Source organism: Microtus ochrogaster, chromosome 22 (assembly GCF_000317375.1).
Source record: "Microtus ochrogaster isolate Prairie Vole_2 chromosome 22, MicOch1.0, whole genome shotgun sequence".
In the NCBI taxonomy this organism is placed as follows: domain Eukaryota; kingdom Metazoa; phylum Chordata; class Mammalia; order Rodentia; family Cricetidae; genus Microtus; species Microtus ochrogaster.
In genome coordinates, this window is record NC_022023.1 from 32,900,872 (window position 1) to 32,914,984 (window position 14,113).

At 44.6% G+C, this 14,113-nt stretch overlaps 1 protein-coding gene across 2 annotated transcripts in view; it reads right to left on the reverse strand.

Moving 5' to 3' along the window:
• Positions 1-1,220: 1,220 nt before the first annotated feature.
• The window catches only part of Gas2 (growth arrest specific 2), a 120,525-nt gene continuing 107,632 nt past the window's right edge, over positions 1,221-14,113 (reverse strand). For both annotated transcript variants that reach the window (XM_013350266.2, XM_026784258.1), the window contains one exon: positions 1,221-1,457. In XM_013350266.2, coding sequence (XP_013205720.1) covers positions 1,239-1,457 — 219 coding nt within the window. In that variant the 3' untranslated portion in view covers positions 1,221-1,238. The remainder of the gene's footprint in view (positions 1,458-14,113) is intronic.

Genomic DNA, 14,113 nt, shown 5'->3' on the forward strand with positions numbered 1-14,113 from the left:
GGCCACACCACCTAATAGTGCCATTCCCTTTGGGTTTATGGGGGCATTACATTCAAACTACCACAGGCACTTAAGGTCCTTCCCATGGTCAAGTCCACACTCTGTGCTACTGAAAACAAACGCTCCCTCCATTAGCCTTCCCCAGGTAAAGACATTCTACACAACCATGACTTGATACTCCTCATATTTGCTAGGAAATTAGTAGTTTGAAGATTAACTTTTATTTTAGGTTGAAGCACTGATACAGAAACAGATAATGTGTGAGGTTTTTTTTAATTTTTTGTTTTTAATCTTAAATCAATGTGGACAATATCTTGCTGTTCATTGGTACAAAACAGCCCTGTCCTGGGTATACAAGTCTATAACATCATTCACTATAGTGAATTTACTTCATGAGACAGCATAGAAGAATAGGACTAACTAAGACATATTTTAATAAGAAAATGCTGGAGATGAACAAAATCACAAAGTTGGTGAACCTTTGTGCCATCTGCACATCCAAACATGAGCGTATGCCATGTACATGTAGCTCATGCATGTGAATTTCACTAAGTGATAATCCTAAACATAGCTACTGTGTGTGTGCATGCGCACGCACATGTGTAAGGTGTGTGAAAGGTACCTGCTATTCCTAAAGGGCTGCTCAGGCAACATCCGAAAGTACCCCAGAGGTTGGTTTGGTCAGGGATCAGAGATGAACTTTAAGGCAATCTTCCAAGTGAATGTAAACATCTCTGAAGTGGCCTTTCCAGTTAAGTATGGCTGTGAAGACTCTGTACTGTATAGTGCTGTCAGACAATTTTAGTAGCACATTATCACATTGTCATTGTAAAAAATAGCTATAAAACTCCGCCATTATAAAAGTGTCTGGGGTGCTTTAGCTTATAGACATACAGCAGGCACTTCCCGTTGACCTATTCATACATGCTAAATACAGTCTCCTGGGCATGTTCTCCTCCAATGGCTATACCTAGAACTGAGTTCCTAATAAGGTTTGTTCTAAATACTATGTTCACATATTGAGAAATAATGATTTGCTTACAAGTTGTCTGATTTTGTTCTGAGTTTAGAATTTTTCCCCTTAGGTGAAGTTCTACAGATGCATTAAAAATAAATAGTGCTACCTTTAGAGCCTTTTCCTGCCTGCTGACGCGTGGTTCTCAGAGCATGTGAACTACACTGGCTACACTATAGAACAGAAACAGGCCATCACATGAGTCTCCTTTCAGAGACGAGCTTCATTTAATCTCCTTCTTAGCCTTGTAGCTGGCAGAGACCACCAGGTAGTTATCTGGATTCATGTCCTTGAGGGTTGGGGATTTGCTCTGGACAGGGGATGTCTTGCCATCCACACGAGAGATCTGTAGCATGCGGCAGGGGTCATGCTTGAGCAGATAGCCTGCGAAGGTCTCCCAGCCTCCTCCTACACGGACCATCACGTGCTTGTTATGCAGCATCTGGAAGGAAAGACCAGGAGAGCAGGTCAGGTTTTGAGAGTTTGCACCAGACCTCACAGCCAGTCCAGGTCTAGTAGTCATAGCATGGCTTGCCTTACTTCCCTGACCCTTGTTTATCCAAGTGGCACACAGTGTCTGCTTGGGACAAGGCTTGTGAAGGAAACCTTGTGTGTAGATGAATCTTGGGAAAACATCTGGCATCTAACTTTGGTGTGTCACAGAGCATCTATGTATACTTCTCTGAAGGATGCATGTGAGAGCTTCCCTGAGATGCACAGTGGACCACTAACACGCCTCACTGCCTCCGCTCACATCAGTGGTCCATCCTTCCCACTGGCTCATTTTCCTCTCAGCCAGAGCTGAAGAGACCATGGAAATCTCTGGTATTGAGTCAATGGTAATAAATGATGTTAAAAGCCACACATAATTGCTGCGTAATACAAATGAAAAGCACTCAGAAAAAAATGGGATGTGTTTACGCCATTGAGACTTTCAAGGAGTGATATATTCATGTTTCTGTGACACCAGTCTTCTCGGAATACACCTATTGAAACAAAAATAAGTACACACACACACAAACCCACCCCCTCAAAAAATAACAAAAGCAAAATACTAAAGACAGCAGCAGAAACTTACCTCCAGGCAGGGAGCCATCCAGAGCTCCAGCCTCTACCTTGCCAGTGCTACACTCACGGGACGCTGCCACCACAACTGGGGACACGGTACTGGGAACTGAACCCAGGGCACTTTGCATGCTAGGCAACTCAAACTGCATCCCCAGACCAAGTGAACTTTTAGCTCCTGGAGAAAGTGAGAAGCCTCTTTCAGCCTGGAGTGTTCTCATCACGAAAACACTCTGGAGGTCTTACAAGCCATCCGCAGAAGCTTGCAAACTAGAAGTATGGGATACAGTCTACTGAGTGTAGACCACATTACACAGGGAATAGTTGTCCTCTTCTGCAGCCTCTGAACGGTGAGCTGAGCACAGTTTTGTTGCCACAGCCAACCGCTGAGGATTGCCAGGAAATACTCTTGCAATTCCTTTAGGTTCATTCTTCTGATAGGCCAGTGAAGACTATCAGAGCTAACTACTTCCGCGAGGAACCCAGGGTCCTCAGCCTCCTTTCAGCAGAGGAAGGCGGTGTCAGTGACACCATAACTGAAGCAGTCAATCAGGTCTGTCCAGGTTCTAAAAGTATTGATTAATGACTGTGAGGATTTGGGGGGTGGGCATGTATATATTTCCTCAGTTTGAAATCTGACCCTGCATTCCTGTTTATCTTGATCTTTGTTTTTTATTGCATTCTGAAGGCAGTTGCGGGAGAGGTGATTCCACAGACTGACTGGCCAGCCTCTTTGCTCCTGAGCCACAAAAGGAAACAGTGAGCAGATGCTACCGTGCATGCCTCCATTTTAACTAGCTTACCACAAAATTATAAAAAAGATTCTTCCCTTTTAGAAACAGATAAGACTAACTGCCCATTAAATATTTTTACGGATCTATGTCGAAACATGACACTGCAAAAATTAGAGTATTGTTAACCTAGGGGTCAGTGGCATGATTTTCTTTCTTAAAAAGTATTACAGTTGCTTTTATATTTTTTCTTTTCATTTCTCAGAACTGGGAATGCTTCTTTTTTGATTTGAAACTGTGTGTGTGCACATGTGCATGTTTCTCTTCCGCCCGACTTAAGCTATAACACAAGTAACAACAACAAAAGGAGCGCACGAGCAAAGAGCAGCAGCTCTGACAGCTTCCTTGCACAAGTTCTTATCAGAGCTCTGAGCACTGCTGTGCCCTGACACACAGTTTTATCCTGAATACTTCATACTTCAGAGAATACTGACTCCACACTGAAGGGGGGGGGGAGGGTTGGGTGCATTATCTCTCTCACGCCTCCGTTTCACCACACCTGGGAGTTAGAGGGTTTTCTCACACTATTAGGTTTCCATGGAAATCTCCACCCTCACATACTGAGATAAGAGGCTCAGGACTGTCTTAAGGGAGGCATTCTTACATTTAGACCTTATAGTCATGTGCTAAGTAGTCTGTGGTCAATTTTGGAGTTTCAGAAATGGATTAACATATTAAGTTCACAGTGCCGGATAGGTGGTTACAGAGATTTGAACCCCATGCCCCCTTTAAGTATGTGATCATTTTCAAGAGTCTTGTGCCACCACCTCTCCGTGAACAAAACCCCTATGATTCAAATTAAGAGCAAATTAATCTGCTATGAGCCCAAGTACTCGGAACTTGTTCCTCCTGGGAACTCTGGCCTGCTCCTTCGATGGATTCATCATATAATGACATTGTTGGGAGGTGATAAAATACAGGAGATGGGCCTTTTAGAAGAGCTGGGCCATTAGGAGCCCCTTCCATATTCCCTCTCTGCTTTCTGTCCACCATGAAGCGGGCAGTCCACACACTCCTCCCTCCATCGTGCTCTGCCTGACTGGGGCCCCAGTTCAAGAGACACAAGGACTGCTAACCGGAACACCGCAGGCTTTGAGCTAGAAGAAGCTCCTTCTATAGTGCTTCTCTCTGCTGTTGGCTTGTGTGACAGAGGGCAGCTGACATGCATGTTCCCGTCACCTGATTTACACAGTCTTACAGCACTGGCAATAGCACACTCTCGCAGGCTTTACCCACTTTGTTTAAATATTGATGCTGATCGTAGAATGCCTTCCACTTTATAGATAGGAAAGCTGAGGCTGTTAGAAGGCAGGCGACTAGTGTAAGGTCGTAGAAGGGGGAGCAGCAGCAGAAGCAGGGGCCCTTTATCAACACATTCACTGGTCCTGCAGTCATGCCGTCTAGTCACTGGCCACTGGGAGGTAGTAAGCCATCACCAGCATCATCAATCTCAGCACAGCGATAAGCAGTTTGAGCAGATTAGCTGAGCCCCCTTAAAATAATCTAGAGAGACACCCAATAAAGCAAGTTTAATTACAGAAGACTGTGTGGCTATGGTTCTAAATTATTATTAATAACTTTATTCTGAAACAAGTGTCTCAAGTGTAGTGACAGATGAAACACATTCACAGCCCCATGTGCACACGCCTGTGCCCTTCCAAGGGACCCAGTGGAGAAAGGAGGCTTCTCCCTCTCACTGCCCAGCCTGGAGAGGCAGGCCAGTAACAATCGCATTATGTGTAGGTACCAAGAGCTACAGCAATGAAAAAGGCTCTTCTCCCTCTTCTCAGAGACACTAATTAGTACCTATAAATAGAAATAGACCAACTCACTTGTCATTTAAAAGGGAAAGTCTATATTTATGTACATCACAGATAATGACATGTTTTATTAAGTGACAAAACCAATCACATAAAACATCTAGAAAAGTATGGGGGTTAACTAGTAACGCACTTGTGCTTCAAGGTGACCAGGCTGTGTGCAGCTATGCCGCGTTTCATAACAAACAAAATCGCCTCAGAAAAAATGAACAATACCAAGTGGGAAACACTTTTCCATGAGCAAAATTTAACACTAAGGGCTTCATGCCCTTATTTGATAGATTTGTTTAGTGACATCTCTGGCAGAGCTCTGCATGAGTGACCATGTCTGCCCCAGTCCCAAATCCCTATGCAATGCTTCAGGTGCCTTCTCCTCTTGGGTTAACTGCCAAACTGGCGCCTACCAAAATCACAAGCAGAGGGAGGACAGCTCTTTTCCCCATCTGCCTTCTCTCAGCTTCGCTCTCACTAGTCCACACGCTGCCCCAGAGGCATGGGAGATTTCCTAGCAGGAGCATGTCCGCCTTACTACTGCTCCTGAACCTGAGAGTGGCTCTTCATTGTCTGCTGTGCTGCCACCTGAGGCTACCCCTCATCCTCCTCAGAGCAGCAGGCTTGCAGCCAGGCAGTGGGCCAGGCAGATTTGGCATCCACAGGGTGGCAGAGGCTTGCAGATCTTTACTAATCTACCCATTCTGATGCCTGCTGTACCTGGCACGGGAGTCGCTGAAGGGGCCAACTGCCAGTTCTCTCATCCTTTCTCACTGTGTCAGATTACCACGAGCACAGCAAGTCAGTGGTCTTACTTGTCTTTGCTAGAGCTTAAACTCCAAATTTCCTATATTATTCTCACACACCTTTCTACATATACATAAGTGCTCCACAGTTTCAATGTGGAAATAAATGAGAAATAAAGTCCATTCCTTCCTTAGAGCATTGTCTGAGTACTCAGCAGAGCCCTTGGGACTCTTCACAGTGTTAGGCACACAATGTTCATCAAATGCATTTTAAATGTGTGTTGAGTGAACAGTGAATTAAACAATTATGAATTAACTAATAATGAATTAACCAATTAATCAATGAATTAACAAGGTTAATGCTTTATACTGCTCCATCCAAGTATCACTCTGCCTGTGTGAAATATACCTGTATTAGTCATGGAATAATGGGGAGGGGAAATGAAACAATTGATGTCCTTTTAGAAAGTCTGGGTGTGTACAGTAATCCATATCAGCCTTCGTGTAGAGAGCTTCACTGAGAGGAAGACAAGGCAGACAGGCTGAGAAGGAAGACTCTTGACTGGGTGCAGAGAGAGAAGGAAGTTGCTGTTCTTTGGGATGATTCTTCATGAATCCCCCTTACCTCTAAAACACTTTTTAAATGACAAAAAGTAGCAATAACTTGTTCATCAAGGTTTCCCTACTCATGCCCTCTATGATACTTAGGGGAGCAAGTGCCTTTTAGCCTGGGTCACCAGCCCCGCTGTGGCCCCCATTAAGCCTTTCTCTTCTTAATGGATCCAGAGGCTCAGTTTCAACACTGTCTGTTACCTGCTCACCACTGCAGTGGGAGGCAACTGCCCGACAGGACTGCCTACATTTAGATCCTGATGTGTCAAATGCTTCCGGACACCTAGTCAGCCCCGTTCTCCATGTGTTTTTACAAGGCATCATAACGTGAACACAAATATTGTTTTTAGAAGGCAGTCATCTGTTCTCCAGAGAAGAACATTCCAGTAATTTATAGGCCTGCAGGCTCGATCATAGTTTCCTATCACGCTAAAATGGCCTATGTTACAATGGGACAACTGGGAATTCAGCTGTCTGCCACAGTCCCCTGACACATTTAGGGACAAGACAGCAGATGTTCGCCAGATGGTTTGACACCAAAATTTTCAAAATAAGTGATAAGATTCTAAGTCTGCCAGGCAAACCTAGGCACCAGTGACAACTGGTGTTGGACACCGTCCTTGCTAGAGCCGAGGACTTCATCTTATGGTTTCCTAAAACAGCTCATCACGGATAAACAGGCTCATGAAATCAGCCCTCCATGTTTATTACCTCATTAACTCCCCAGTGTGCCTTTGATGCACCCCATCCTTTCTGTCATAAACCCCGTGAGCAACAGGGATGAGAGAGGAAGCTATCATTTGCTCAGTCTCTACCAAGAGTACCAAGCTGTAACCACCACTAACTCTGTGTGATCTTGACAATTGCACATATTCTCCCTGGGCCTCAATTTTCCTTCTGAGCAATGGATATTTCCTTCTAGATTCATTGAGACAGAGGTATTGATGTGTAAACATGAAGACACCATGCCTGGAACACAGAAGGCACTTAACAACTGTAGTAAGCTGACTGCTTTGTTCTGGCAACTGCAGAAACCCACCCTATCAAGATACCAACCTGTTCCATTCTGTTATCACAAGGCCTCCACCTTGGCAGGCTGTATTACTTACCTCTATCTGGAGAGAACTGGAGCCTCAGGCATGACTTAGGACTCACAGCACACTTGGCTTCTGTTGACCAGTGGTGTGGCCTAGCCTCTTATGTAGAAGTATATATTGGGGTAATGTAGCCCATTTGAAAGCTGAATTATTGTAGTGCCCCAAATGGTGAGAGCCTGTCTCACAACAGGAATAGGCCTCATGTCACAGAGATTCTACTGAGACTTGAAATAAAATATTTCTGGCCTCTTATTTCCTTCTGAGAAGAAATGTTAATTTCTGAGACTCATTTAGAGACACATGGCTCCAGAAACTTCTTTCTGACAGCAAGTATGAGACAAGGAACTCACAGAAGCAGACAGGTGATGGATGGGAGAATGCTCTCGCTGCATCTGCTGGAGACAGTGTGGGAGCACTGAGCACCAGCTCCTGTCATTTCCCCTTGCCTCCCTATGTAAGGTGTCCTTTATCCCAGTGTGTCCCAGATGCAATTAAGAGGGCTTAGCTGCTATCTAATTACCCGCGGCAGAGAAGACAATGTCATAACACATATTTGATAGGACAGTCAGCACAGTGAAAGCAATGAGGTGGAAACATCACTGGAGGGCAAAGGGAAGGGTTACCTAGAGGAAGGATTTGGAGCCAGTTTATTCCAGAGTAGAAAAGGAATCCAACTACTGCAAAGACAGAAATCTATTCACAGAATGAAGCCAGGATCCAGCAGCAACACGTGCGTACGCACACACACACACACACACACACAAACACACACACACACACACACACACACAAACCCATGCACACACATACACATGCACATACACACACAAATCCATGCACACACACAAATCCATGTATATACATACACACACAAATCCATGTACACACACACAAGTCCATGTATACACATACACACACAAATCCATGCACACACACAAATCCATGTACACACACACAAATCCATATGCATACACAAACCCATATACACACATACATACACACACACACACACACACACACACACACACACACAAATTCCCTGGATAACACTAGGTTTTGCTGATACCAACCCAACTCCATAATCTCTTCTAAAGCCAGCATAAGACAGAGAAGAGCCAAAGTCTCCTAGTGCTGTGCAATGTTGCTGCACAAGGAGGGTGCCGAGCTGGCATCTGCTGGTTCTTAAATGGTAACAGCAGACTCTGCAGACCAGATACTCTGAAAGAACTATGGACTGGTCAGTGATCTAGTCACTAGAATGGACATTTGGGTACTTCTGAAAGCATCAACTTCTTGCTGTGACAAAATGTTTAAAAGTGCCCTTCCCTCAATGACCCATGCAAATGAAAGGCAATGAATAAAATGCTATAAAGTCAGAGGGGGGAGGGGAAGGAGAGAAAGGAAGAAGACAGAGGGAGGGAGGGAGGGAGAGAGAGAGAGAGAGAGAGAGAGAGAGAGAGAGAGAGAGAGAGAGAATATACAGGAACCAGAGGAAAAGCAGCAGGTGTAGGCAGTGGCAGAGTGCTTGTCCAGTGTGCACAAGGTCCTGGGTTTCATCCTCAGAACTGCAAAAAGAATTTCATTTAAAAAGGATGAGACAGGTGGCACTACAAGTTCACAGGGGTGACTTTCCAAAAGAAGCTAGACAAATAACTCCTGGAAACTACAGATAACTTAGATTTCAGAGTGGCCTGTCACTTCCATCAGATGAGCACGGAAGGGTGGCTAAAATGATGATGGCATGACAGCTGTCTAAGGGCTGTTAGTTCCCACAGGCTGGATGTGCTCCACCACAGCAGGAGAGAGAAGGGCAGCATCTGCACAAACTGAACCAGAATTACTCCAAAGTGGGATTGAGCAGGTCGGTGGGGGATACAGGATGGAAGATGGGCTGGAAATATGGAGACAGATGTAGTCATATGCTCACTGCCTACCCAGAAAGTGGTGATGTGGGTCTTCACTGCTTCGCATGTTAGAACGTTTTCCACAGAGAGTGTTGGATGGAAGACTCTAGCTCCACAGCTGTGGCCGTCTCAGGCCAAGATCCTCTAACCTTACCTGGGTTGTCACAGCCCCTCCGTGTCCCCCAGTATACTCTCAGCTTGGCAGTTACAATAAAGATGCAACCCCCTGGGGTCACCACGGACTGCTGATGATACTGGATCCCCCTTTAACAAACTTGAAGAGTTCTGGATAATGGAGCAATCTAATCACCTAATCACAAATCTGTTAGCAACAGGTTACTGGAATTTGTGTTTATAAAATCCTTTCTGATACTGCTTAAGATTATTTTTAATATTCTTCATCATTTGAATTTTCCCATCAGCGCAGAGATGACCTCAGCACCCTCACACAAGTCCTTGGCATGATTTGATGCTTGTATACCCTCCTGTTTTCTGGAAGATGCATCTTACTTTATACGCCCAGATCTCTTTCCAGCCACCTTCTCTCCAAGACCAGGATTCCTAGTTCTCCCTCTCTGTCACCATGTTTCCTTTAACCCTACTGGGCACCAAGGAGCGTTCCCAGGGTCAACATTTTCTTTTCTGTATAACTCCATCTCTAAATCATTTTCGGTCTATAATCTATTTTTGGAGAATTCTTATAAAATCTTACTGACTAGATAGCCCCTGAGATTAGATGAAATTTATGAACCATTCTCATTAAGTGATGCATAGGTAGACAATTCCTTTGTATATACGACATTTCAAAAGCACTTTTATCTTTTATATTTCTTACCCATAACAATGGCCAGAAAAACAAGCTGTACCAAAAGACAGTGCTCATTTCTTAGGCTAACCAACAGCTGTCCACCTGTACTCCAGGCTTGATCGGTAGGAGGGAAACCATGCATGGCACCGTAAACTTGACCAACTACCTGGCTGGTGAGAAGACCCTGCTCCTGTCCCTCTGCCACTGTCCTAAACCAGTACAGTTCCAAACTGCATTCTAAATCCTTGTCTTTTCACCCACACAGAAGTGTCTCTCAACCCCTTGCCACAGAAACATTTTCTTTTTGGAGTAGTTGGAGACTGCCGCAGAAATCCACTTCTGGGTGACTGATGAAAATGCCTAAAATGACTGGCCACAGGGTGGCCAACCCTAGATGATAAATGTACAACAAAAGTCCTTTGTTTTCTTCTTCTACACAGCCAAATCATTGTCTCATCCGCTCTGAATCAAAAGTCTATTGAATGTTCTTATCTTGCCGTTCATTCTCCACAGGAGCAGGTAGAGACTGGAGGGCTGTCCACACTGTTCGGTCTTCTTGCATCTGAAGCACAGAGAGCTGAGAATTCATCCCTGTCCGCTCTTGCAGCGCTGGTCACATGTTAGCATGTAATGAGACTACTGTTCCACAGGGCCCCTCCGTCCCCCGTGGGGAGGAGGCCCAGCCTTGTTTATAATGCTGCACAAAGCTAAGGCCCTGGGAGCATCCCCAGAAACCCAGTGTTCACTTTTCCCATACAGACTCTCAGAACTGCCACACTACTTTTGCCCTGGAATTTATTTTCACCTGTAGAAATTCCAGTCATTATTTTTATCTAGATGTGTTCATTTTTCATCGGGTCTTCTACTTTGTAATCACACAATTTTTCTTTTCTGTATTCTCCCATCTACACTGTGCCCATGAGCTCAAATCTTTCACGTGGGCACACACAGTCATGTGACACACACGTGTGAACTTACGGAAAGGCTCCACATGCATTCCACTTCTCCACAGTGGACATACACCTGTCCCCCTCCTCTGCCTTTTTACTTTATCAATTATGAAAGGGAACATTTTGTATGTGTTCAACTCTGGTGGGTCAGCACGTTACAACTACTTTCTGTTTTTCATTCAACGGCTTCCACAGGATATGTATTTCATGATAAACTTCATATTATGGCGGGCTGGAGCACCGGCTACTCTCACAGAAGACATGGATTTGATTCCCAGCATCAACATAACAGCTCCCAGCTGCCTATAACTCCAGTCCCATGTGATCTGATGCCTCTGCAGGCTATATATATATATATATATATATATATATATATATATATATATGATACATAGACACAGATGCAGACAGGATATCCATATACACAAAATAATTAAAAATACATTTCCACTTTTAGAAATTAAATCTTTAGAAAATATATATTTTACATTTAGTCATGTGCATATATGTGTGCATGAATACGTGAGTACAGATGCCCTTGGGCGCCAGAGAAAGGGTGTTAGATCCCTTGGAACTAGAATTAGAAGCAATTGTTATCTGCCAGATGTTGGTGCTGGAAACCAAACATGGGTCCTCTGCAGGAGCAGTACTAGCTTTTAATGGCAGACCCAGTTACAAATCTTAAGACATGGTTTCCTCACCCATTTCCTTTTTCTTCCCCAACAACCTGCTCCATGCCACAAAAAGTAGGTTCCTGTTTGCAAACCCTCAGTAACTGCCCTGCGCAGGGCTCCATCCCACTCTGTCAGCGGGAACAGCCCTGCAGGGTTCTGCCTTCCTCTATCTGTGGGAACAGCCCTGCAGGGCTCTGCCTTCTGCTGTCAGTGGGAATTGCCCTGCTGAGCTCTGCCTTCCTCTGTCAGTGGGAACAGCCCTGCAGGGCTCTGCCTTCCTCTGTCAGTGGGAACAGCCCTGCAGGGCTCTGCCCTCCTGTCAATGAGTGTATGAACTTTCCTGTGTCCTGTTCACTGTACTGCTAAGAAGGCACACTCATGCTTTCACATGATTGAGCATGTTCGCCTGTTGTGCTCCGCTTCCAATTCAGCTTGCCTTCAGCAGTGTGTCTGTTCACTTAACTGCCTCTCACAGAGAAGCATCTCTAGCTTGTTAACAAATGAAAACACACCCTTCTCCATAGCAAAAGCCTTGGGTGAAGATGGCAATGGGACCAACTCACTCTGATCTGTCCTCCTATTGTCTCTTTAAATTTATTATTTTTAATTATGTCTGTATGTGGGGGCATGCATATAAGCACAGGTGCCTGAAGAGGCCAGATTAATTCGCCTGACTTCTGGAGCCAGAGTATCAGGTAGTTGTGAGCTGTCCAACATAGGTGCTGGGACCTGAACCCAGATCCTCTACAAGAGCAGTAAGTGCTCTGAGTCACTCAGCCATCCCTCCTATCTCCCCTTACTGTCTCAAGTGCATGCTTCTCTTTATTTTGGTGCCTTTAAGTTTATTTATGTAGCATTATGACCCAGCTCATACAACAAAATAAAAAAAATGTTTTATATTTCTGTTAAAGTCACTTTGATGGTTTCCATGCCTAAGGTCTCCTTTCTTCTTTTGGACATACTACTATTAATACAGACTTCTGTAATGGACATGGCTGTTGCATCCTCGGGCCACTGGTTCTGTTATGATTAACATTATAGTTCTTGGTCCACAAGACCTCAGCCATGAGATCTGGTGGCTGAGATACACCTACAGAAGGGGTCTTTATCGTGTGGCACCAGTAGCTACCATGCTTCTTCCACTTTCCTGGTGTCAATGTAGAGGATGCTGCCTTTCTCTATTTCTCCCCAGCTCAAGCAGTTCCACAGAAATCCCCCTTGTGGCCAGGCAGTGGTGGTGCATGTCTTTAATCCCAGCACTGAGGAGGCAGGCACAGATGGATTTCTGTGAGTTCAAGGCCAATGTGGTCTATAGAGAGACTTCCAGGATGGACCCGGACTCCAAAAGCTACACAGAAAAGCCCTGTCTTGAAAAACCAAACCAAACAAACAAATGAAACACAACAAAACAAAATAACATTGTGTAGTCTCTCAGTGTCTCTTCATCTATTCATTCTCAAATGTCAACCTTACCACCCTTTCTTCCACATCTCGCCCTTGCCTCATGAGGCCTGTGGCAAGGAAGTTCATTTTACCTGGTCCACCTTTCTCCCCCTTTCATCGGGAATCTATCTGATCTCTGGCAGTTGTTATTTCTGCCTGAGTTTCTCCAACATTACAGTTTTGTTATTACCTCTGCTCCTGATGCTATTTTTATTTCCCCTCTGAAGTTCATTTGTATGGATGTTTTACTTCCAATTTTCTTTGATACTATATAGCAAAAGTAGGTCTTCTCTGTGTGGGATCATATTTTATATATCTTTTGATTGTAACATAATTTTAATCATCTCCTGCATACACATGTCAAAGTTGCTATGATAAACTTTTGCACAGGAAGGTACTGGGAATATGTTCAGATTAGTCTATGAGGTTAAAAGGTCTTGTGTGCAGAAGCTCCAAAACAGAAGGCAGATCAGTTGAAAAGGAGACACCAGCCGGGCGGTGGTGGCGCACGCCTTTAATCCCAGCACTCGGGAGGCAGAGGCAGGCGGATCTTTGTGAGTTCGACCAGCCTGGTCTACAGAGCTAGTGCCAGGACAGGCTCCAAAACCACAGAGAAACCCTGTCTCAAAAAAAAAAAAAAAGAAAGAAAGAAAAGAAAAGGAGACACCAAGGATTCAACTGAGTTATGTCAGCAGAAATATAGAACCTATGGCAGAGGACTGAAGTCTACAGGGCTTGAGGTGGCTTCGTGATCTCTCTGTCTTCTTTCCAACCTGTGCAAGAACCTTGTTCAGATATATGAATTCAGACATTCTACAAAATTTCTCTATTTTTGACTCAGACTTCTAATAATACATCTCCAAGAACAAACTCTTCTAAATCCTAGGATTCCATAGACCAGGAAAGGGCTGTATTTCGAGGTCAGGATTTATAGCCAAATACTCCTAATCTTATGTTGTGCATGACAGTCAAACAAGGGTCAGGGGATAGATAGGCGACTTATGTAGTTCCTGGGAGATGACAGCATGGCAAGAAGGTCACTGAGGGTCATTGCTATCTTTCATCCCAAACTTCAGTCAGCCATTTCCTCCTCCTCTGTCAGCCATTTCCTCCTCCTCCGTCATCCATTTCCTCCTCCTCCATCATCCATTTCCTCCTCCTCCGTCATCCATTTCCTCCTCCTCCGTCATCCATTTC